General features: G+C 38.3%; 1 protein-coding gene across 2 annotated transcripts in view; it reads right to left on the bottom strand.

The window, feature by feature from the left end:
* Positions 1 to 25,742, bottom strand: part of NFKB1 (nuclear factor kappa B subunit 1) — a 124,432-nt gene that overhangs the window by 31,145 nt on the left and 67,545 nt on the right. For both annotated transcript variants that reach the window (XM_081483089.1, XM_081483100.1), the window contains exons 6-10: positions 21,735 to 21,883; positions 8,717 to 8,880; positions 6,573 to 6,731; positions 4,827 to 4,931; positions 2,593 to 2,684 (exon numbers count right to left, since the gene is read on the bottom strand). In XM_081483089.1, the coding sequence (XP_081339215.1) occupies positions 2,593 to 2,684; positions 4,827 to 4,931; positions 6,573 to 6,731; positions 8,717 to 8,880; positions 21,735 to 21,883 (669 nt within the window). The remainder of the gene's footprint in view (positions 1 to 2,592; positions 2,685 to 4,826; positions 4,932 to 6,572; positions 6,732 to 8,716; positions 8,881 to 21,734; positions 21,884 to 25,742) is intronic.

Here is a 25,742-nt window from a genome sequence, read left to right as displayed (position 1 = left end):
ATACAGTGTATTAAAAAAATACAACACCCTAGAGAAAGTTACAACCTTGGAATTCTATACCCATATATTTTCATTATATTGCCAATGTGAAATTGAAATATAAGATTATGCCCATGTACTGCAAATTCTCATTAGTTCACTTGTCTAAAGTTTCAAATGTCTTTCAGTGTAAATAACCATGTGAATAAAATACATTGCATACATCCTCTTTTCCAAATTAGCCTTAAAAGCCTCCAAGATTATTTACAGCAATATCATAAAGACATATTGGAAAGAGAGAGAGGAGGATGGTTGGTTCCACTACTGGCCTGCTGGCCAGCAAACAACCACAGCAAAAGACTAAACCCTTAAGGGAGACACTGTGACAGGGTCAGCATACTGTGAGGTGAGGATGGCCAAGGCTCTAGACATACACAGAGCATCTGTAACACCTCTAAGACAGCCTCCTTGATATCTGCTAGTATAAGAATAGTCAGATTTAGTTTTGTTTTTTTTTTTAATTTCATCCACAAAATTAATGTTTAATCTAACCGTTATGCACAGAACCTTCCAGAGTTTCTTTATGCTATGTAAACATGAACACAGAATCTTTTTTATATATACTTTGTTTCATATCTATCATATCTTAGACAGCATATTAAAAGGCAGAGACATTACTTTGTCAACAAAGGTCCGTCTAGTCAAGGCTATGGTTTTTCCAGTGGTCATGTATGGATGTGAGAGTTGGACTATAAAGAAAGCTGAGCACCGAAGAATTGATGCTTTTGAACTGTGGTATTGGAGAAGACTTGAGAGTCCCTTGGACTGCAAGGAGATCCAACCAGCCCATCCTAAAGGAGATCAGTCTCGGGTGTTCATTGGAAGGACTGATGTTGAAGCTGAAACTCCAATACTTTGGCCACCTGATGTGAAGAGCTGACTCATTGGAAAAGACCCTGATGCCGGGAAAGATTGCGGGCAGGAGGAGAAGGGGATGACAGAAGATGAAATGGTTGGATGGCATCACCAACTGGATGGACATGGGTTTGGGTAGACTCTGGGAGTTGGTGATGGACAGGGAGGCCTGGCGTGCTGTGGTTCATGGGGTCACAGAGAGTCGGACACGACTGAGTGACTGAAATGAACTGAATGTTTATCTTTTAAAAAATTTCAGTGTTGTTTCTTTGAGACCTTTCCATGTTAGTCTGTATTCATTCTTTTTTAATAACTGTACAATATCCCCTCACATTTACTTAACTGGCCACTAACTGATGGACATTTGGATTGTTTCCATTTTGTGTGTGTGTGAAAATTGTATTCCTCAATCACTCAGAGTAATTTTTAAGATGAGGATTCAGCATTTTCATCTGTTTGTCATATACTCAATTGTTTCTGGGAGATCTTGATTTATCATGATGATATTAGCCTCAACTAGAAGACTCCTCCTGTCAACATTTTTCATTAGAATACCCTTTTAACAGGTCTCCTCATGTTACTCTGGGAGAATACCATTACAGACTAATTGTGTTTCCCCCAAAGTTGTATGGTGAAGCCCCAGTAGTGTGGCTGTATTTGGAGATAGGGCCTTTGTGGAAATCAGTTCAGTTCAGTTCAGTCGCTCAGTCGTGTCCGAATCTTTGCGACCCCATGAATCGCAGCACTCCAGGCCTCCCTGTCCATCACCAACTCCCAGAGTTTACCCAAACCCATGTCCATCGAGTTGGTGATGCCATCCAACCATCTCATCCTCTGTCGTCCCCTTCTCCTCCCGCCCCTAGTCCTTCCCAGCATTAGAGTCTTTTCCAATAAGTCAACTCTTCGCATGAGGTGGCCAAAGTATTGGAGTTTCAGCTTCAACATCAGTCCTTCCAATGAACACCCAGGACTGATCTCCTTTAGGATGGACTGGTTGGATTTCCTTACAGTCCAAGGGACTCCCAAGAGTCTTCTCCAACACCACAGTTTAAAAGCATCAATTCTGCGGCACTCAGCTTTCTTCACTGTCCAACTCTCACATCCATACATGACCACTGGAAAAACCACAGTCTTGACTAGACGGACTTAAATGAGGTCATAAGGGTAAGGCCCTGATTGGATAGGATTAGTGGTCTTAAAAGAAGAGGCACCAAAAAAGAGAAAAATAAAAAGAAGAGACACCAGAGAGCTTCTTTTCTCTCTGCCATGTTAGGACATAACAAGAAGGTCGCTGTCTGCCAACTAGGGAGAGAGCCCTCATCAGGAACCAACCCTGTCAGACCTTGATCTGGGACTTACAGGCTCCAGAACCATAAGCAAAAAACTGCTTTTGTTTTATTCACTCAGTCTATGATATTTTGTTATTAGTCTGAACAGACTAATGAAATATGTAACACATTTCTACTTAAGGATTTGAGGGTCACTGCCTTGCATCTAGGTGATCAGACACCTGCCAGAGCTTGGCCCATAATTCTATGGAAGGTAATTTTTCTGGAACACCTCCAAGACATAGTGCTCTTTTATGAAAGTTAAATAAATATTTATCATTTTTCCTTTTTTATACTTGGAATCTAAGTACTGAGTTTCAACAAGGCAGAAAACACAGTATCATCTTCCTTACCATCATCGTCCACTTACTTGTCTATGAACATCTGTGGGGGAAAAATCTCCAAATCCTTCCCAAATCCCACCGTTTTCCTCCTCTTCATAAAATCGAATCTGGATGTCATCTGTAAACAGTCACGTTCAGGTGTATAATTTCACACAGTATAATAACATTCATAAATATGATGAAAAATAAAGCTGGTTCAAGAGTCTACCTATTATGTACTTAACCTTTTTTGAAAGTAATTCATATAAAACAGACTACTGAATTATTTAAAATTTTTAATAAAATTTTTTTGTTACCATAGTAATGGGCCCCAAGTTTCATTTACAAGGACAGAATTCTAGATTTACCTATTCAATCTGAGTTTTCTCTTAATCAATCTTTGAATAACTTCTCCATCTCTAAATCAATTCACCCTCCAGGAACATGAAAGATAGTGAAGAATATCAGAATCCCAAAAGGTGGTTCACCTTGATACAGATTTATGTAATAATATTTAACTTATATAAAGTTTACTATTTGGCAGACACTGTTCTAAGTGATTTTATATGCATATATTAACTGATTTCATCTTCAACTCTGTGATACAAGTGTACTATTAATAGCCTCATTCTGCAGAAGAGAAACGAGTTCAAAGGGGTTAAGTAACTTATCTAAGGTTGAACAGTTAGTGAGTGGAGAGACCAGGATTTGAACATGGACACTGAAGGTTCAGACTCCAGGCTCTTAAACATCCTACTATGCTACCTCTCTATAATATTCTAGTATTCCCTGTTGAGAAACTGCTAAAATTACGTGTTGGTCTAGTCCCTTCGGGTTAAATTAGAATGTCTTAATTTCACACTTCAGTCATGGATTCTACTCCTGAAAAAATATGACAATATAACTCAGGTTGGCATCTCCCTGGCTTCACTTCCTAATTCACAGGGAGGAGTACTCTATTGACTTGCAAAAACTAAATGTATATTTCTATTTAAATAGAATTTTAGAAATATTAGGGTTGGGTAAGACATTCATAGGACTACCCTGGACCTAGTTATTCAGATTCTTTAAGCTGGGTATAAAACTTCTCTTAATTAGCCATTTCAATGTAATGATGATGACTAAGAGTCACATTCACAAATAAAGGTACTTAGATTGTGTTTACTCATAGTATGCACACCCAGGAATCTGGAAATGCACATTACTTGGATAGAATTGGTTAAAAGAAAGCTGATACCAGAATCTACAGGGAAAGTGTAAACATTCTGGGGACAAAGATATACACCTTTATCTTAAAATCCGATCTCATTTTTTCTGACTTTTTATCTCAGAGCATTTAGCCTCAAAGGACAATTTTCTTTTTTTTTTTAAAGCCATAGTTCTTTAAATAGGAGCTATATTTCCAGTTATACAGCTGCTTACTCTGAAAATGCTCATCAGAGTAAGCAGCTGGATAACTGCTTATAGTGAGTGTATCTTTATTATGGTATACCTTTTATGGTTTTATTTTAAAAATTGGTAAAGCTTGAGAAAATAACAATCTCCTTCTGCTTTTCCTAACTTATCAATCTTGTGCTATATCTAGTGAGAGATAAATGCCAAGACCTTTTCTGAAAGCAAAAATTATGAGAGAAATATGCTCTGAGAATTTCCTTATATCCCTTATTCTTTCTTTTTCTTAAATGACATCATAGTGTCATGTGAAGATATCCAGAGAAACTCTCATTGTTGCAACAAAGCACTGTAAGAGAAAAAAATTAACAATTTTACACTATGTAAAACATTTATCACGTGTGTGTGTGTGTGTAAGTGAAGCATGGGCTATTACTCATTTATTTAAAGTTCACATATCAAAGTTTAAAGCATAGAAACACTGATATATCACTGATTTCAATGATCACTCTTTTCTTATTTCTCTTTACAATGTGGGAGACCTGGGTTCAATCCCTGGGTTGGGAAGATCCCCTGGAGAAGGGAAAGGCTATCCACTCCAGTATTCTGGCCTAGAGAATTCCATGGACTGTATAGTCCATGGGGTTGCAAAGAGTCGGACACGACTGAGTGACTTTCACTTTCACTTCACTTCTGTTGAAAATTTTAAATGAATTAGTTGGGTTAAAAAATAACATGGACAACTCAATTTTGGAAGAGATGAAATGTATAAATTTTTAAAAGGAGTTCTATGCCAGAGGAGAGATGTTACTGGGCTCACTGCCAAAAAGTGACTCATAAACACACTCAGAATTACACTTCACATCTTGAGATCAGAGCATGTATTTACCTTTCTGAACCTTGTCACAGAGAAGATAAATCTCTTCCCCTCCAGTTACACATCCAGCAGTCCTGTCCATTCTTACTATTTTCAAGTTAGACGCATTGGGGGCTTCTGTTCACAGGAGAAAAACAACAAACATCATGATTTATCCTCAGTGTCACATGCTAACCTCCTGTGAGGGACCTTAACCAAAGCATACTTAACCAAAAGAAAGTTCAAACAGATGCTTTCACTCATATTGCTATAACAAAAATATGGAGAAAAAGTGCCTTCTGAAATCCTCAGAGCACTGCTTGGGCATGCCTCATTCATTATCCCCAAAACAGATGAGGCAGAAAGAAGCAGTATTCATTTCTCCCACGAACACAGTAAGAGACATTAATAGAGAAAGAGAAAGAACTTTTCTGATGTTTCAGGAAGTTCTAAGCTAAAGGATGTGTGGAATTTCAATTAGGTCAAGACTTTAACCCCAAACTTACATCCATGGTACTGATACACCATTTACAAGAGTCCTAGAAATTTAGGAAAAGTACAGTATTCTAAAACTATTAATTTTTCTTCTATAGAAAAGAAAAATGAAGATATTATATTTCCTTTTCCCAAACTAAATTAGAATTCTGTGTGGTTAAGAGGTAAAAGTTTTGTGTGGTAATAGTATAAAAGCTTCCTTTTTTTTTTTCGCTCTAACAGCTGCATTTTAAAGTGATCTTTGGTATAGGAGCCTACAACATTTTATAAAGCTTTCACTTCCCTTTAAACCTGTTTAAATTAGAGAAATCAGTTAGTTGTTGTACTTGGGGCATGGAGTTTTCTACTTAGACTAAACTCTGTGACCTTTTAATGAGCCTAAATACTGCCCTTACAGACAGTTTGGGAAAATCTATCTGTTTAATAAATCCCATGCATACCAAATAAGAAATCTGCATGGTAAATGCCAAAGACCACTGTAAAACTCTTTTCAAAAACTCCAGGAACTACAGATGGAAATAGAATTTTGAAGCCACAAAAGATCAAAATATCTGTACTGCTCATTTAGTTAACCTGAAGTTCCTAAATGGATAAAGCTGTAACATGCAGGAATGAAAATGGGTAAGTATAAGAGTTATCTTTTATTAACTTCTCTTCAGAGCCCCAACTATTTTTCCCATCTAAGAGCACCAGCAATATATCCTCATAGTAAAGAATTCATAAATAATAAGAAATTTGGCATTGCATGTAAAAGACTATAACAAACATGAGGAAAGAGATTTATTAAGCACCTCACCGTATTTCACTTTTAATCTCGACATAACTTTTTAAGCTAGACTTCAGTATTCTTATCTTGCAGATGATAAACGTGAGGCTCCAAGAGTTTTAGTTACTTGCCCCAGTAATCTGGAGAAGGCAATGGTACCCCACTCCAGTACTCTTGCCTGGAAAATCCCATGGATGGAGGAGCCTGGTAGGCTACAGCCCATGGGGTTGCTAAGAGTCGGACACGACTGAGCGACTTCACTTTCACTCTTCCCTTTCATGCACTGGAGAAGAAAATGGCAACCCACTCCAGTATTCTTGCCTGGAGAATCCCGAGGATGGCGGAGCCTGGTGGGCTGCCATCTATGGGGTCGCACAGAGTCGGACACGACTGAAGCGACTTAGCAGCAGCAGCAGCAGCCCCAGGAATCAGAGCTAGTTAGTAACTGCCAGGGTGGGGATGGAAGTCTGTTCCTGACTTTGCAGCAAGCTGTCTCAGGTCAGGAGTCGAGTACTCACTGCTGTCATAGATGGCGTCCGACACCACAGGTTCCAGACGCCTCGTGAAGCTGCCGGTGCTGTCTGGAAGGAAAGCTGTAAACATGAGCCGTACCACGCTGAGATCCATCTCCTTCGTCTGCTGAAGAGCTGCCTGGCGGATAATTTCTTTTTCCCGATCTAGGGCCAGACAACACAGGGTGTTCATGTCCAGGGAAAGGCGAAAGTATGAACATTTTAGATTGAGTGCTTTTATAAAGCCCCAATTAAGAATATCAACTTGAAGTAAAAGTCATTTTTCTCTTTTGAAATTCTTCATATTGATAATAAAATTTTAAGAATTATCTATGTCATCCAAACATTAAGGCATCAGAAGAAGGACTGCATTGTCTCTGGATCACAGTGAAAACTGTCCTGTATGTGACAAGTGGCCTCATTCCCTTCCTATTATCCCCTGACCTCTTCCAAGACACAAAGGGTTTGATGGAAATGGAAAGGAGTAAGCTGACTATGCCTCAGTTGTGTTGAGGAACGTGAAAATTAAATATTCCAGCAGTGATAAACATATATACGCTATCACCTGTAAAACTGATAGTGGGAAGTCGCTAAATAACACAGGGAGCCCAGTCTGGTGCTCTGTGACAATCTAGAGGGGTGAGGATGAGGGAGGGGAGACAGGCTCAGGAGGGAGAGGATTACGTATATAATCATGACTGATTTGCACTGGTGTACAGCAGAAAGCAACACAAAATTGTAAAGCAATTTTCCACCAATTAAAAAATAAATTAGAAATTTTAAACAGAAATTAAATATCCCCAAAGCTCTATTCATTCCATAGTGCCCAGCAAATAGCAAGCAGGACTCAAAAAGTGCAGTTAAGGAGCCGAATAACTCAACTGCATTTGGCTCCTTTCCCCCTGATGGAGCTTTCTTGTTGATGGACGTGACTGTACTTAACTTATAATATCATAAGAGGTGATAATTCAAGTGAAGAGTACTACAAAGAGCTACAGTTGAAGTGATACAAAATCTCAAAGGAGGGGAGAATCCAGAGGCTTTGGAGCAGAAGAGACATTGCCCTGAATGTTGAAAGGATGGTAGAACCTGAACTCAGGAAGAGAATGAATAAAGACATCCCAGAAGAGAAAGAATGTGCCAAGGAGAGGAAGAGAGAAATCACGATGCTTGTATGCAGCAGTTCAGTTTGACAAGAAGGGGTGTTATGGGAAACAGTTGGAAATGCAGACTGGGGCCAGCTCTTGGGATGCCTAAAATGCCAGGGTCCGGAATTTGGATTTTGTAGGCAACAGGGAGACCTTGAATAGTGGTGACATGCAGGCTGTAGTAAGATCTGTCTGGTCAGAGGACATAAACCAGATTAGAAGTAGCGAGGGACAGAGACAGCAACAAAAAATTAGCCTGAGGAATGGAACCCCACAGAGCACAGAAGAGCTGGATCAAGAACTGGATGGAGAGGCAGCAGAGGTGAGAAGGGGGACTCAAAGATGACGTGAAGGTTTCGAGGATGAATATCAGAAGACAGAACATGTTTATGGGAAAAGGATGACTGCTTTTGGGGCACCTGAGTATGAACTGGTGGCAGGATGGCTAGACGAAAGGCCAACACAGAAAAGCAAAAATGGCACGTCGTGGGACAAGGATTGGGGTTGAAAGAAAAAACACAAGTAAAGGCAGGAAAATATAAAATCATAGCCTTTTTTTATGATAAAGAGGATAGCTTATAATGTGCCTGAGAGCCCAAAGAAAGGAAGATTCCTTATGATAAGGTGAGCTGTAGGAGTTATAACAAAGGAGGTGTTCTTTGAATCTTGAATTCTGAACTGGTTTTGACAGGTTGAAGAGGGAAGGGTGGTCTTTTAGGTAGAGGGAGGAGTGCATCCGTGTTTGAGGGGATGATGGGAAGAGGTGGGTACCAGGTGGAGCCTGAGATAAAACTGGAAAGGGGGCTGGAGTCGGGCTTTGCATGCTCGGCTATGGCAGTACAGAGGTTATCCTAGAAGCAGCCAGATGCCGTCAGAGGTTTCTGAGCGATGACGGGGGGAGCAGCCTGGGGCACAGACTGAGGGTAAGATGAGTTCCAGGTCTACACGCAGGGGAAGGAGAACCAGAGCTCTCAAAGGACCAAAGCTGGGAGGGACACTCACCTGTGAGCTGCCGGTCTCCTCCACCTTCTGCCTGCAAATAGGCAAGATCAGGATGCACCAAAAGTCCGGGATTATAGCCCCTTATACAGGCATCTGTCATTCGTGCTTCCAGTGTTTCAAATACTTTTTTCTTTGTCACATGAAGTATACCCAGGTTTGCAAAGCTGGAGGAAAAACAGTAACAGCAACAACAACCAAAAGTTAGGCAGACAGAGACTAGAGTCCTGTTTTACTTTAACAAAGCGGATCGAGAAAATATGCACAGACCCTCAGTCATACTACTATCAGCTGCATGTCAAGTCAGGCTGGGTTTTGCCACCAAATCAGTCTGTGGTAAACTTAGAAAAATCTTCTGGTTTTCAAAGCTTATTAGACTTGCAAATTATGATTCAGGGAGTGGGGTATACATACCTTAATAAGAAAGTTTCACCTAGACTCATTTTAAAAGTATTTTCTAGGAGAGTTGTATAAAAGGAAATTTTAATTCCAGATATACTAACTTTACAAACTTAAAAAATACGTGAAATACTATATTTGGAAGATCATTTTTTTCCTGTGGCTCGGCCTTGGGCCTTGATGGGATTTAAAATCTACCTAGAACCCCATCTCCTCCTGGCCTATCTCTAACATTGGAATTATTTATGATAACTAGAATGCCTACTCTCCACATGCACTCAGTCTTGAGGTTCACCTTTAATCAGGGATGGAGAACCTTTTATATGGCAAAGGCTACATAGCTATAGAACAAAATATGCTCATTAAAGCAATTCAAGGGATTTTTAAGAAAATATATGAAGTGCTCCAGCAATTCATTTTTTAAAATAAAGTACATGAAACAAAGAAATGTGTTCAATAAATCTAACATAACAAATAAGCAAAAAAAACAAAAAACAAAAAACTGTACCAAGGAGACTCATTCAAATTCAACAAATATTTATTTTGCTCCTTAGTGCCAGGCAATGTCCTGGGTGCTTCTGTCAACAGTAAAGGAATCCCTAACTTCATAGAGTTCATATGTTACTGTAACAACAGAGAGAAAACAGTGCAACAACAGACAGAAAACAAACAAATGTTTTATAATTTAAAAGGTAAAAAGTGTTACCAATAAAAATGAAGAAGGAATGGGAAACAGGAAAGGCAGAAGTAGAAGGCATGACACTTAAAAATTTGGAGACAGGACATCCCTGGTGGTCTGGTGGCTAGGACTCTTTGAGTTCCCAGTGCAGGGGCTCAGGTTCTAACCCAAGTCAGGGAACTAGATCCCACATGCCTAACTAAGAGTTCACATGCTGCAACTAAGACCAGACGCAGCAAAATAGATATTTCTAAAAATAAAATATAATAAATATTTCTAAAAATTAAAAAATATTTTTTTTAAATAGGGAGAGGCCAGAAAGGGCCTCACTGAAAAGATGTCAACTGAGCCAAAACTTGAAGGAAACGAGGGTTGGGACGTGGGTATGTAGAAAAAGCATGTCTAAGATGGAAGGAACAGCAAATTTCAGAGACCCTGAAGTAGGACCATGGCTGGTGTCCACAAGACAACAATGGCAAGGAGGTCACTGTGGTTGAAGTGACCACAGTCAAGCAGTCATCAGCACGTACAGCTGTATGTGAGAAGTTCAAAGAAATAAGCAGGCACAGATCTTTTAAAGTCTTGTAAGCTTCTGTAAGGACCCTTCTTTTTCTCTGGCTTTTACTTGGAAGGAAAAAAAAATATTAGTAAAGGAAAGATAGAAATATTATGACAACTGGGTCAAATGAAATAAAGAACAAGATAATGCTGGAAGGCCAGATAAACTAGACAAAGAAAATATATGAGGTAAAGGCAGAATGAGATGAGCACTCAGACAGAGGCTCAGAGATGAAATGAGACAGGGGTCCACACAGTGATGAAAAAATGTAGGACAGCTGAGACACACAGAGAAAAGAAAATACAAAATATAACCTCCTGGAGAGCAGAGATATCTGGTGCCAAGAACAGTGCTTGACACTGGGTGTTTAAAAAATGTCTGTTGGATGAGTAAATGCAGGAATTAATCCAGCACAGAAAAATATGCACTATGAACAACTGATAAGAGTGGAGGAACAGTCAGATTTTCAGAAAGAGCACCTCCATATTCTGGCCTTGTAGTCCTTACTACTATACAGGACATCTATAACTATAGGAAAACAAGGCTAATGCCAAGGTAACAGCAATGACAAACATGGTGTAGCACTTTACACTTCACCATCTATAAAGGGCTTTTCATGTATATTACCTAATTTAATCCCTGTGAAAAAGACATCATTATTATTACATGAAGTGTTAGTCACTCAGTCGTGTCCGACTATTTGCGACCCCGTGGACTGTAGCCAGCCAGGCTCCTCTGTCCATGGAATTTTCTAGGCAAGAATACTGGAGTGGGTTGCCATTTCCTCCTCCAGGATTATTACATGAATAATGGATTTACTCTGGTAACAAATGAAACAATACAGAAGTCAGTCTTCTGCTTTAGGTAACCACAGAGCAACGAAGACCATTTAAGCTTCTCACTTTAAACAACAAAAAATAGTTTTCATACTCTGGACAATAGATGGCTTAGGACAGTGAACCTAGAGGAAAGGAAGACAAACAAGGTGAGTCTTAAAATTATGCTGCACTAATACCTAGAGAGCTTCCAGGCTGCAGCATAGGGAGCGGCAGCTTAAACGGAGCCTGCTGATCTCCCTGAATTGAGACAAAGAAAAACAAACAAGGGTAGAATTCATGGGCAGACACCAGTGAGGAAAGAATCCCACACAGAGAGACACTTAGAGCGTGAGTGCGAGGAAGTGACCCAAGGCTCGGAAAAGCACCATCAGAAGCACAGATAAAACCGTTCCTGGAGCACACACAGAGCTAGAACAGTTCAAGAAACCTTGTGACACATGAAGGATTAGAGTGGACAGTTAGAAAGACATGGCCTTAGTAATGGTTTCAAGTTAACCCTAGATTAAAGTCTGCTTTGGTCTCCCTAAAAAAGCTTAGAAGTAAGTCTAGAAAGGGCCAAACTAGTCTCAAATTTAACTTCATCCCAATGCTCAAAAATATTTGCAAGATTTCCCCAAAAGCCTGTAGAGATGAAAATTACAATGTTTGGGAAGAAAAATACACTAGATGAAATTAAGAACAAATCAGACACTATAGACAAAATGTTAGTGAACTTGAGGACACAGTAATAGAACTATCTGAAATGAAACAGAAAAAAGTAAAAAAGAAAAAGAAGAGATCATTTATGAGCTGCGGCACAATTTTAAATGGCCAAATATACTGATACATGAGATTGATGTTCTAGAAGAAGAGAAAAAAACAGGAGTGTATGGAAAAAGTACTTAAAAAATAATGGCTGAGAAGTTTTAAAATTCAATAAAAATAGAAACCCAGAGATTCAAGAATCTCAATAAATCACAAAGAACAAGAAACATGAAGAATATGACACTAAAGCTTAACATAATCAAATTGCTGAAAACTAGTAATGAAGAGAGAAAGTAAAAAGCTAATAGAGAAAAAACCTGACACCTTATGTACAGAGGAATAAAGATATAAGAATGACAGGAGACTTTTTTGGAAACAAGGAAAGCCAGAAGACAGTGGAGCAGTGTGTATTTTAAGGACATGCAAGAAAACCCTATAATTCTACACTCCTCAAAAATACGTTTGAAAAACAAAGACAAAATGAAGACTTTAAGATGTACAAATTGAAAGAATTTAGCAGCACATCTGTAGTTAAAAAAATTTGAAAGAAAGTCAATACATGGCTAAGTATAAAATATTTTTTTTTCATTATTTAAAAGTTTCTTTAAAAGGTAATTGATAATTTAAAGCAAAAATAAAAAAACTATATGGTGGGATTTATATTAATAACGAATGCAGATATAAAATATATAACATAATAGCAAGAAGGCCAAAGAGGGAAAATGAAAGTATACTGTTATAACATGCTATAAGTAAAGAGGTATAGTGCTATTTGAAGGTAGACTAGGATAAGTTTAAGGTGTATAGTATAAACATAAAAAGATTGCTAAAAAATACAAAGAGGTATAAACCTAAAAGGAGATAAATGAAATAACAAATAATCAAGTAATCTAAGAGGCAGAAAAAGAGGAAAAGAGGAACAAAAGACGTGATAAGCAGAAAACAAACACCAAGATGATAGATTAAACACAGATATCAGTAATCACATTAAATAAAAATCACTTAACACCCACTAAAAGAGAGTGTCAAACTGAATAAAAAGATTCAATTATATGTAGTGCAAATTTATTTTTAATATAAAGACACAAAAACACTAAACTAAGCAGATGGGAAAAATGTTTCAAGCTAACATTATTCAAAAGAAAGCTGAAGTAACCATGTTAGTCTCAGTCAAGGTAGATTTCAGAGCAAAGAATATTACCAGGAATAAAAAAGGTAATTTCATAATGATAAAGGGAACTAAGATTATGGCATCTGGTCCCATCACTTCAGGGGAAATAGATGGGGAAACAGTGGAAACAGTGTCAGACTTTATTTTTTTGGGCTCCAAAATCACTGCAGATGGTGATTGCAGCCATGAAATTAAGACGCTTACTCCTTGGAAGGAAAGTTATGACCAATCTAGATATCATATTAAAAAGCAGAGACATTCCTTTGCCAACAAAGGTCCGTCTAGTCAAGGCTATGGTTTTTCCAGTAGTCATGTATGAATGTGAGAGTTGGACTGTGAAGAGAGCTGAGTGCCAAAGAATTGATGCTTTTGAACTGTGGTGCTGGAGAAGACTCTTGAGATTCCCTTGGACTGCAAGGAGATCCAACCAGTCATCCTAAAGGAGATCGGTCCTGGGTGTTCATTGGAAGGACTGATGTTGAAGCTGAAACTCCAATACTTTGGCCACCTCATGCGAAGAGTTGACTCATTGGAAAAGACCCTGATGCTGGGAAAGATTGAGGGCAGGAGGAGAAAGGGACGACAGCAGATAAGATGGTTGGATGGCATCAGCAACTCAATGGACATGGGTTTGGGTAAACTCTGGGAGTTGGTGATGGACAGGGAGGCCTGGCGTGCTGTGATTCATGGGGTCGCAAAGAGTCGGACATGACTGAGCGACTGAACTGAACTAAACTGAAAGGGATCGATTCACAAGAGGACATAAGAATCCTAAACGTTAATGCACCAAATAAAAGAGCTTCACAACATAAGAAGCACAATTTTATAGAACTGAAAAGAGAAATAGATGCATCTATGAATATAGTCAGAGATTTCAATACTCTTCTCTTAATAACTGATAGAACAGTAGAGAGAAAATTAGTAAGGAGACAAAAGCCTCAGGCTAAATATCTTTTTAAGTGCACAAAGAACACATACACCAAAACAGACTAGTCTTTCTACTTTTGTATATGTTTGGAAATTTCTATAATAAAATGCAAAACAAAAATGACAGCAGACATTATTATTATTAGCACATGAAACAGAAAAAACTGAGAGGATCATAAATGTTAACAAATGAGACCACGAAAGGGTACAGTCACTTTGGAAAGCAATTTGGCAGTTTCTTATCAAGATAAATGAACTCTTAGCACAAGTCCCTACAATTCCATTCCTCAGTATTTACCCAAGCCAAGAAAAATACAACTTCTGTTCACACAAAAAAGTGGATTTGTTCTGGAAAACTAGAAACAAACCAAATATTCTTCAACAGGTAGATAAACAAACTGTGATACACCAACACAATGCAACAATGTAATACTACCTAATAATTAAAAAGAATAAACTACCGATGTACACAGCAACCTAGAGGAATCTGAAATACATTATGCTATGTGAAGCCAGATTCAAAAAGGCTACACAGTATATTACTGCATTTGTATGTCATCATGGAAAAGGCAAAACTATAGGGGTAGAAAACATACCAGAGGTTGCTAGGGCCTAGAGCTGGAGGAGAATTGGACTCTAAAAGGTCACATAGGGATTTTCAGGAGGTGATGAAACTATTCTCTACCTTGACTGCGATTACACTATTATTTATCAAAATTAGACCTGTACACTTTAAAAAGTGAATGTTACAATATTTGATTTCAAAAATTTAACAAGGAAAGGTTATCACTGCTAATAATTGGGCTGGAACTACAATCCTGCTTCTTAATCAAAATGCCATACATGAATGGCTTTCAAAGTGTACTCTCTAGACCAGCAGCATCACCTGAGAATTTATTAAAATGCATATTCTTTGGTCTTATCCCAAGCCTACTGAATCAGAAACTCTGAGGGGTGAGGCTCAGCCATCTATGTTTCAGCAAACCCTCCAGGTGATTCTGATGACCCCTAACGTTTGTGAACCACTGCTCTGCACGATGATCAGGCAAAGAGCTCAGAATCTCTGGACACAGGGCCTGGCATCAGTATTTTTACAAAGTGTTCAAAGGTGATTTTATTTAGCAGGCAAGTTTGAAATCTGCACTATGCCAGATGTTTCCATCATTATAATCATATGGGAGCTGCCTCTGCCCTCTGGCTAGGATCAAATCCCCAAGTCCTTGCATTGGTATTCTAAAGTAGCTCCTCCATCTGGCCTTTCTTCCTCTAAATATTGACGTCACAGCAGGCCAGAGACTTAAAAACCAGCCCGACTTAACTCACAATACACACCCAAGTTTGGAAATTGGATACTACCAATCTCAGTCCTGTAATGCATGTTCTGTAAATATCAGTAGATCCAAAAATGGATCTTGTCCATTTTCTCCAAATAGCTCCTTTTCTGTGTATTAAGGTTGAACCATATGAAACAGCCAACAGTCAACTGTTTCTGGATCTACAAAAACAGCAGTTTAATTTGGTCTGCCTTACTTCGCCTCATTTCTCTTCTGCATTTTTATATCTTTATATCTACGTTGAGAGCTTACCATTGGTATATGCTGGAAATATTAGTTTAAAAAAAAAAAAGAAAAAAACTTCACATCTCTCTAAATCAGGGCTGCCAGGAAGAAAGCAGAGGGTATGGTGATTATTGGTGAGGAAGGTGGCTTAAAGCAAAATCAAGTAATAGTTTCCATTGAATGCAAATGAGAAGTAAATGTTGTTGAAACAAACTGCTGATATTTAGGATTGAAAATCAAACACTAAACTAAGATTATTTTTATGAGGACAGGCACTAAGGGCTGACTAAAGGAGTTGGAAATATTGACAAAAAGTCAAAATTAAAGTTAGTTTAAAAAGTTAGGACGACTCATCCCTTCACATTAAAGTACTTAGAATCATGACTTAGTTATCTAAAACATAAATATTTTAATATAGGTAACAAAATACCTTTGAACGTAGAAATTAAATTTTATTGAGAAAACTCCCAAGCAAACACTACAAGAAAAGGTCATTCTTTTGGCTTTGATAATTTGGTTTTGGTAATAAAGGTTATTGATCTTCTCAGGGTCATTTTCCATATGTCTTTTTTGATTATGTTGGATTGATGCCCTGCTTATGAATCTATCCTCTTAACCTAAACTGTTTCACTGGTAACAGCTTATCAGTGTTCCATTTCTAGTATTGACAAGTCTGAGGTGTAACTCTGGCTATCTTCCTAAATTTCTCTATGTGCTATTCTTACCTACAAGTTAGAACTAAATAAGAATAATCGATGATATCCTTTAAATACACATGTGCAAGTCGGCTCATGTTATTTCATAATACTACCTAATGTTAGTTCAGTATAGAATTTGGATGTTAAGGGCCTGGAAGTAGATTCTGTGGCCTAACTCTCAGACTGCATAAGAAAAGAAATTAATGTCCCCAAGAGGTCATGCATATTACCCCTAGTCCTGCAGTTGAAAGTGACAGAACTGGAAACAGAACTCTGGTTTCCAGACCACTAGCATGAAACTCTTTCTACTAAAATGTGACAGGTTCCCATATTAGAAACTTAACAAAAGATAACGAGACAAATGAATCATGAAGGAAACACTGTATTTTGGGAAACACTCTAGGCAAAAGTTCTCTGTTAAAAGTCAAATTATGAAAGGAGTAACAAGGTTTCACAGCACTCTGAACAGGAGAGGCTACTGAATCTACATGGAACATGGAACAACAGACTGTTTCAAAATTAGGAAAGGAGTACATCAAGGCTGTATATTGTCACCCTGCTCATTTAACTTATATGTGGAGTACATCATTAGAAATGCTGGGCTGGATGAAGCACAAGCTAGAATCAAGATTGCCAGAAAAAATGTCAATAACCTCAGATATGCAGATGACACCACCCTTAAGGCACAAAGCGAAGAAGAACTAAAGAGCCTCTTGATGAGGTGAAAGAGGATACTGAAAAAGCTGGCTTAAAACTCAACATTAAAAAAACTAAGATCATAGCATCCAGTCCCATCACTTCATGACAAATAGATGCGGAAACAATGAAAACAGTGACAGACTTTACTTTCTTGGGCTCCAAAATCACTGCAGATGGCAACTGCAGCCATGAAATTAAAAGACACTTGCTCTTTGGAAGAAAAGCTATGACAAACCCAGACAGTGTATTAAAAAGCAGAGACATTACTTTGCCTACAAAGGTCTGTATAGTCAAAGCTATGGTTTTTGCCAGTAGTCATGTATGGATGTAAGAGTTGGACCATAAAGAAGGCTGAGAGCCAAAGAATTGATGGTTTTGATTTGTGGTGTTGGAGAAAGACTCTTGCGAGTCTGTTGGACTGCAAGGAGATCAGATCAGTCAATCCTAGAGGAAATCAACTTTGAATAGTCGTTGGAAGAACTGATGCTGAAGCTGAAGCTCCAATACTTTGGCCACCTGATGTGAAGAGCTGACTCATTAAAAAAGACCTTGATGCTGGGAAAGATTGAAGGCAGGAAAAGGGGACGACAGAGGATGAGATGGTTGGATAGCATCACTGACTCAATGGACAAGAGTCTGACCAAGCTCTGGGAGATGGTGAAGGGCAGGGAAGCCTGGAGTGTTGCACTCCATGGGGTCGCAAAGGGTCGGACACAACTGAGCGACTGAACAACACCACCACCCGAATCTAATGCAACTCTCATGGCATCCTCCTGATCATGTTTTTAAACTTTACTTATTTTTTAATTGAAGGATAATTGCTTTACAGAATTTTGTTGTTTTCTATCAAACATCAACAAGTATCAGCCATAGGTATACATATGTCCCCTCCCTTTTGAACCTCCCTCCCATCTCCCTCCCTACCCCACCCCTCCAGATTGTTACAGAGCCCCTCTTTGAGTCAGAAAGAGAAAGATAAATATCATATACTAATGCATATATATGGAATCTAGAAAGATGATACTGATGGATTTATTTTCAGGGCAGCAATGGAGAAACAGACATAGAAAACAGACTTATGGATACAGGGGGACGGGAGGAGACAGAGGGTGAGCTTATGGAGACAGCAACGTGGAAACTTACAATACCATACGTAAAACAGATAGCCAATGGGAATTTGCTCTTGATTACATTTTTAGTAAAACTGCACAGTATTAAAAAAAAAAATCCCACGGAGGTATGATCAGACATCCTTATGACCATATTTATGAGTTCAGATGCTCAAACTGTTTGTTGAATGAATTTTTCCAACTACTGAACCTGCTATGCCAGCACTAAAAGAGAGTAAGTAATGCATTTCCTCACTTTCCTTGGAGACAGGGAATTTACTTTTACTCCTGCTGTAGGCCCCAAATTAAATAAGTATTAGTTCCTTCTGAAATCCTCAAAGACTACTAAGGCAAACCACAGAAACACCAAATTACAGACAACATACTGGAATATTTATAATAACAAACATTATTAGTAGGGAATTTCATCTATAATTTCCTCTGAAGCATATGATTATCACACAGATTAAACAGGACCAAAGAGAATAAACACTTCAAACTGACAGTAGCCTATTGGAGTAAATTTGCAGAGATACTAAGTGACCGATTTGTCTGAAACTCTGACATTTACCCTGCATTTCAAAGCTCTCCAGAGGTCAGTCAGAAACTGTAAGAGTATTCCAAAACAGACCATGAACCAACCGTGACACACAACAGGAAGCAGACCAATCTTTTAAGAGGATGCTGAAGCAAGTTCATTTAAAGCACACTTGAATTTTTCAAATGAATTTAGGCTTCTTCCTCCAATCTAGAGTCTTTTTTTTTCCCTGACATCAAAAGAATCAGATTTTAGTGACTTAAAAGAAAGCTCTCTCTCTAGGTTTTTCACACTTGAAAATTTTAACAGTCAAACAAAGAAATACCCAGGAACATGAAAGCTCAACCTCCCCAATAACAACCAACTTGAAACCTGATCGGAATTCAAAGCCTGAAATGTTACCATCAGCTTAATTACAGTTCATTTCAACAATTTTTTTCTTTTGAGTGAACAGTCAAGATTAAATGGGATTTTATCATAAACCATTTAAACTAGTATTAGGAAGCCCTGAAAGATAGTCCTGAAAATTAGACAAATTTAATTGAAAATTTCTTTTGAATTGATTTCTGTAATACTTCATTCATTAAAAATGGCTTGTTTGGGGGCTTCCCTAAGTGGCTCAGTGGTAAATAATCTGCCTGCCAATGCAGGAGACACAAGTTCAATATATGGTCTGGAAAGATCCCACCAGAAGATTTTTTTTAAAAAGAAAAAAAATGGCTTGTTTATCTGTCTGACCAACCTTAAGTGAATATGTCACTTTGTATTTACATTTCAAGTCTACTGAAAGCCAAAACAAATTTGTAATCCTTGGTTGCGCACACTTTTCCAAAAAATTGAAGTATGGTTGCAATATTATATGTTATAGATCTACAATATAGTGATTAAAATTTTTTTAAGGTTGTGTGTGTGTTGTGTGTTAGCTGCTCAGTCATGTCTGACTCTATGTGACCCCATGGACTGTAGCCCACCAGGCTCCTCTGTCCATGGGATTCTCCAGGCAAGCATACTGGAGTGGATTGCTATGCCCTCCTCCAAGGGATCTTCCCAACCCAGGGACTGAACCCAGGTCTCCCACATTGCAGGTGGACTTTTTACCATCCGAGCCTTAAGGGAAGCCCTCACTTATAGTTATTATAAAATATTGGCTATATTCCCCATGTTTTACAATATATCCTTGTAGCTTACTTTTTTTTGTACATAGTTTATAATAACTTTATTTTTTTTAATTTATTTATTTTAGTTGGGGGCTAATTACTTTACAATATTGTAGTGGTTTTTGCCATACATTGACATGAATCAGCCATGGGTTTACATGTGTTCCCCATCCTGAACCCCCCTCCCACCTCCCTCTCCATCCCATCCCTCTGGGTCATCCCATTGCCCCAGCCCTGAGCATTTGTCTCATGCATCGAACCTGGAATGGTGTTCTGTTTCACATATGATAATATACATGTTTCAATGCTATTCTCTCAGAACGTCCCACCCTCACCTTCTCCCTCAGAGTCCATAAGACTGTTCTATGCATCTGTGTCTCTTATTCTGTCTCGCATGTAGGGTTATCGTTAACATCTTTCAAATTCCATATATATGCATTAGTATACTGTACTGGTGTCTTTCTTTCTGGCTTACTTCACCCTATATAATGGGCTCCAGTTTCATCCATCTCAGTAGAACTGATTCAAATGTATTCTTTTTAATCCTTGTAGCTTATTTTATATCTAGTAGTTTGTACCCTACCCCTATCATGCCCCTCCCTCTCCTCTTCCCTCTCCCCACTGATAATCACTAGTTTGTTCTCTATAACTGTGAGTCTGTTTGTCGTACTTACTAATTTATTTTTTAGATTCCGCATATGAGTGATATTATACAGTATTTGTCTTTCTTTGTCTGACTTACTTCACTTAGCATAATACCTTCCAGGTCTATCCATGTTGCTGCAAATGGTAAAGTTCATCCTTTTTTATGGCTGAGTAGCATTCCATTGTGTGTGTGTGTGTGTGTGTGTGTGTGTGTGTGTGTGTGTGTACACACAACATCTTCTTAATCCATTCATCTGTTGATGGACAGTTAGGTTGTTTCCATATCTTGCCAATTATAAATAATGCTGCCATGAACCCTGGGATACATGTTTCTTTTTGAATTAGTGTTTTGTTTGCTTTTTTTTTTTTTTATATAACCCAGGAGTGGAATTGCTGGGTCATATGGCAGTTCTAGTTTTAATTTTCTGATAAACTTCCATAATGTCTTCCACAGTGACTGTACCAACTTACATTCTCACCAGAAGTGTTTGAGAGTTCCCTTTTTTCCACATCCTCACCAGCATTTGTTTTTTTGTATTCTTTTTGATGATAGCCATTCTGATAGGTATAAGTAGTACTTCATTGTGGTTCTGATTTGCATTTCCCTAATAATTAGCCAGATCAAGCATCTTTTCATACACTTGTTGGCCATCTACATGTCTTCTTTGGAGAACTATCAGGTCTTCTGCCTATCTTTTCAATCAGGTTGTTTGCTTTTTTGATGTTGAGTTGAATGAGTTGTTTGTATATTTTGGAAATTAAGTTCTTTTGTGTCATATCATTTCTGTGCATACTTTCTAAGCAGCAGAAAACTGAAATAAAGCCCACTGTATGTGCAAAATGTTCACAATGCAAATCTATAGTCAACAGTTCATTAAATGAATCATCAAGGGTATGAAATCATACATAAAGTATTAATTTCTGCTATAGCTAGTTTTCTTCTAATTTGTCCATATCTTTATTTCTAGAAGGAAAATACTGCTAAAAGTGGCACAAATGCCTCATAGGTCAACTGATTGTCTAATTTATCATCCAATCTGGGCTACTTATTAGAATGAAAAAGGGTGCTATAAATAATTAGGCCAGGACAATAGGTATAAAGTGGATTGTCTCAGGGAAGTCTCAGACAAGTGGGCAGCTTACTCCTGGAGTGCAAGTGACAGCTCAAATTTTCATATTCTAAGACTCTCTGAGGGTCTTGGAAAGACCCCTAATGAAAAGCGCCTGTCCAGTCAAAGTCCCCAGGTGCCCTGTTTGATCTGCTCCTCCCTTCTGCAACAACACACACCCTCACTTACCCGACCACCATGTCCTTGGGTCCAGCTGTCACAGTGCAGATGCCATCCTCACAATGTTTTCCCACCAGGCTGTGTGCATGCAGGTGGATGTTTTTTCCATTTGTGACCAACTGAACAATAACCTTTGCAGGTCCCACATAGTTGCAGATCTATATAAGAAGCACATTTCAAAGTTAGCATATCTGACTGTATCACAACCTGGGAAAATGCTTAAGACAAGCTAGTAAGTAGAAAAAGTATGATATCAAATTAGGCCTATCTGTACATATACAGCCACAGCTTGGCTGTGAAAAAAATATGTGATGAACAAATGATGGGATGGAAATAAAACACTAGTGGTATTTGTCTTGGGTGTAAGAGATACTCTTCAAGAAGCAGACCATTTAAAATACATAGGTCTTGTTAAATTTGGAAGGAAGAGCACATCTTGGAGGATGCTGTGTAGCCATTAAGCACCCTCTTCCTATTAACCAAGAACACATTTTCATCTGCACTCATACTGCATTTTAGGTCATAAATGCTGAGTACAGATCAGTGAAAAGGGTACTGGGATTGACTGACTGATGGAAATCAAGAGAAGGAAAGAGGTAAGTGGAAAGAGTCCTTCCTAACCTGCCATGAGATTAGGCAGGAGAGAGAGTCTTCCCCAGGGACCTGGCTACAAGGGTTGGCCATGGACACCCAAGCCCAAGTGATCACCCAAGTGATCTGTTTCTTTAATTTAAAAAGGTGTACTCCCTAAGTACAAATCCTTAGATCCGACACCTGTTTAAGTTCTGATTTTATAAAATCAGATTTCTCCATTTAAAGTAATTTATATTTTTATTGTTATACCTTTAAAATGAGGACAACAGTAACAGAAAGGAAATCCTATGGAGATAATGACATTTTAAGTAACAAGAGCTTGGACACCATTTCTCCTCTAGCTGGTCCTCCAGCCTCCTACAGTAGATCACAGATTCTTTCCTTGAGAAAACCCCAACACTAAAATCATACTAACAGAAAACATCAATGACCTTATTTTTACCTTCTTGAATATTATAAACCAGAATCCTGGGATAGTCACCTAAACTGTTGGAAATGCACTCTGTCTCCTCAAAGAGTGAGCAGCCATCCTGGTTCACCTGGGACTAAGGAAGTTTCCTGGGGTGCAAGACTTTCAGTCTAACATTGAGAAGAGTTGGTCACTCTATCTCTTTAACATATCATCTCTTTTCAAGGAAGCATATGACTGAAATTGAGGATCTCCCAACTATGCAATCACTGGAAATATTTTAATCTGCACAAGCAGCCCTTAGCTCAGATGAAAAACTAAGTAGACACAAATCTCATGTGGTCATGGATCCTTGATGGATGTCTTTCTGATATAAATTTGAGGAAGAACCTATACTTGCCAGTAAAATTTTTTGGAAAAGGACCAAATCCCTTTCAACTCATCTATTTCTACTATAAATACCATCTCATAGATTTACATTCCACTGAGGCATGATTTTGTTAGGATATTTTTCAGTATGGATTTTTTCCCCAATCCAATCTCCCATTGCAGAGTTGAGGAAAAGCTGATTAGAGCTGGGATTATGCCCCAGACACTTCTGGGAGAAAGAAATTTCCTTTCTAAGCAAAGGACAGACTCCCTGTGGGTCTGTAGTGTAGCTCCACTGGAAATACAGGGCCTCTCTGCCTGAACCCTAGCTCAGAAGTGTTGCAAATCTTGCTTTCCAACCCTTTCCAAGGAGCAAGGCAATCTGCGAGAATGGCCTCCAGTCCTTGCAGAGCAAGCTAATCCCAAAGCATGTTTAGGATTAATTAGGTTTTGACCCCCTTGAAGCACAAATAAATAATTTCTTAAACAGGTAAGCACTTAAATAAGCCCCCTGGGCATAAAACCAATTATGAACTCAGTGCTTTCCCTTTTATAACAGGTAGAAAGCCTTTGCCCTGGGGGAAGAACAGGGAATGAAGAGTTCTGGATTTGCTCCAAAGTTGGCTGCTGTCCCTACATACTCCTTGGGTTGCTGTGTCTTGGTATCAAAATCTGAAATCAGCCTTTGTTATGATGACATATTCCACAGGGACTTCTTCAGCAGTAAATGAACAGTGAAAGAGCATTAAATAGACCATGTAATTTCACTTTTAAGTGCAGTGAGCACAGGAATGCAACAGTGTAAGGCATGACGAAACGCTTCACTTGGGTGAAATCAGGTAGGCTTGCCTCTTAAGCAGGACACAGAAGGAATCTAGCAATTAAAGCCCAATCGCAACTTAGTTCAAATAGAATGACACATTCTAATTTATATTCACTCAAAACTTCAATAAACTTCCATGTATTTTAGCACCTAGTATTACTGCTAAAAGTCTGGAAAGTTTATTATCTTACTGATCTTAAAAAAATTTGAGGCTTAAAACTTCTAATCCAATTCTGAGAATATAAAGAAATACTATGTTGTAAAAAAAACAACATGAACATGTGATACAGTAGTATTAACTTTTGTTGTTGTTCAGTCTCTAAGTCATGTCTACAACTCTTTGCAACCCCATGGACTGTAGCATGCCAGGCTTCCCTGTCCTTCACTATCTTCTGGAGTTTGCTCAACCCCATGTCCATTGAGTCACTGATACCATCCAACCATCTCATCTTCTATTGCCCCTTCTCCTCCTGCCCTCAATCTAAAATATAGATTTTGTTCAAATTTCACAAAATGTTATGCTAGTGTCCATTATTTGTTTTCATACCTTACTCAAGACTCCACATTGTATTTAACTACATTCAGCAGCTTCAGCTGCATGCAACAAATCCTGGTAAATTCTCTTTTCATTTTTATTCTATTACAAATATTTTCTATTTCCTTGTTTTGGCTTCTTAGATACATCCATCATTTAAAAGTGGACATTTCATTTCCAAATACATGGGATTTTAAACATATCTTTGATATAAATTTCTCATTTTGATATTAACTTCTCATTTAAATGCTTTCATCTCTTCCATCACCCTCTGTGTTTTTTCAATCTTCTAACTTTATTGAGGCTTTCAATAGCTAAGTTAAAGATCTCTCTTGGTAAAATCAAATTGCACTAGAAAATATGTGGATTGTTTTCAAATATCTTTTGATATTCATTTCTAATATAATCCCACAGTGATAAAAGAACAGACTCTGTATGATTTCAATACCATTAGGCCATCAACTGTTTGCACCTGGTCTTTTGTCTCTGGATGTGTTCCCAGGTCTCCTAGTTTATAGTCTATGGGAACTTGAATAGAATTTGTATCCTACTGTTGTGTGAAAAGCTGTATAAATCTTAATTATGTTAAACTCATAGTGCTTTTCAGGCCTACTATAACCTTCTACTTCTCTGTATATTCATTCTATTAATTTTTGAGAGTTTGATATTAAAACTCCAACTAAAAATCTTAATTTATCTACTTAAAAAAATAATTGGAATATATAGTGGAACGACATGTAACTTTGCTGTGTATTTTCCAAGTCTCCTGTAAACATGTTATCATACTCTCATAATTTAAAAAATTTTTTAAAAACCCCAATCACTTTGGATGTCTGGACCCTTCAACATTACCACAATGAAGGAATCAGTCACAGGCACTGAAGGAAAGAGGTGGGAGGTGTCCTCAAAAAGTACTCACATCTTTTTCTTGCTATTACTTCATGATTGAAGGGTGGCAAGAATGAGGAACTGGGTAGTCTTTGAGGTAAAGGGCCTGAAAAATTTGCCAATGACTAACGCGCTGTTTGATCCATTTGAAAGAGTTCAAGCCAGCATGGCATCATCTGGTTTTTTACACAGACCACAAGGCGACGACAGGGAGGGCCCTGGGTTTTGTGGACTTTCCAAAATACTGACTGAAAGAAGAAAGCTGAAGTGTGGGGAACACAAAAAATACTATTTTCAGGCTCCATGGCACATGAAGACAATGGAATTCTACCTTAGGGTAGGGAATACTTCATAAAATGCCACAATGACTGAGAGCTATTTGCAACTGACTCAGAAATT

The sequence above is a fragment of the Giraffa tippelskirchi genome, chromosome 1 (genome assembly GCF_054371585.1).
Source record: "Giraffa tippelskirchi isolate mGirTip1 chromosome 1, T2T-mGirTip1v1.2.pri, whole genome shotgun sequence".
NCBI lineage: Eukaryota > Metazoa > Chordata > Mammalia > Artiodactyla > Giraffidae > Giraffa > Giraffa tippelskirchi.
The sequence above is the reverse complement of the archived record's forward strand: the minus strand, read 5'-3'. Positions and strand labels throughout refer to the sequence as shown.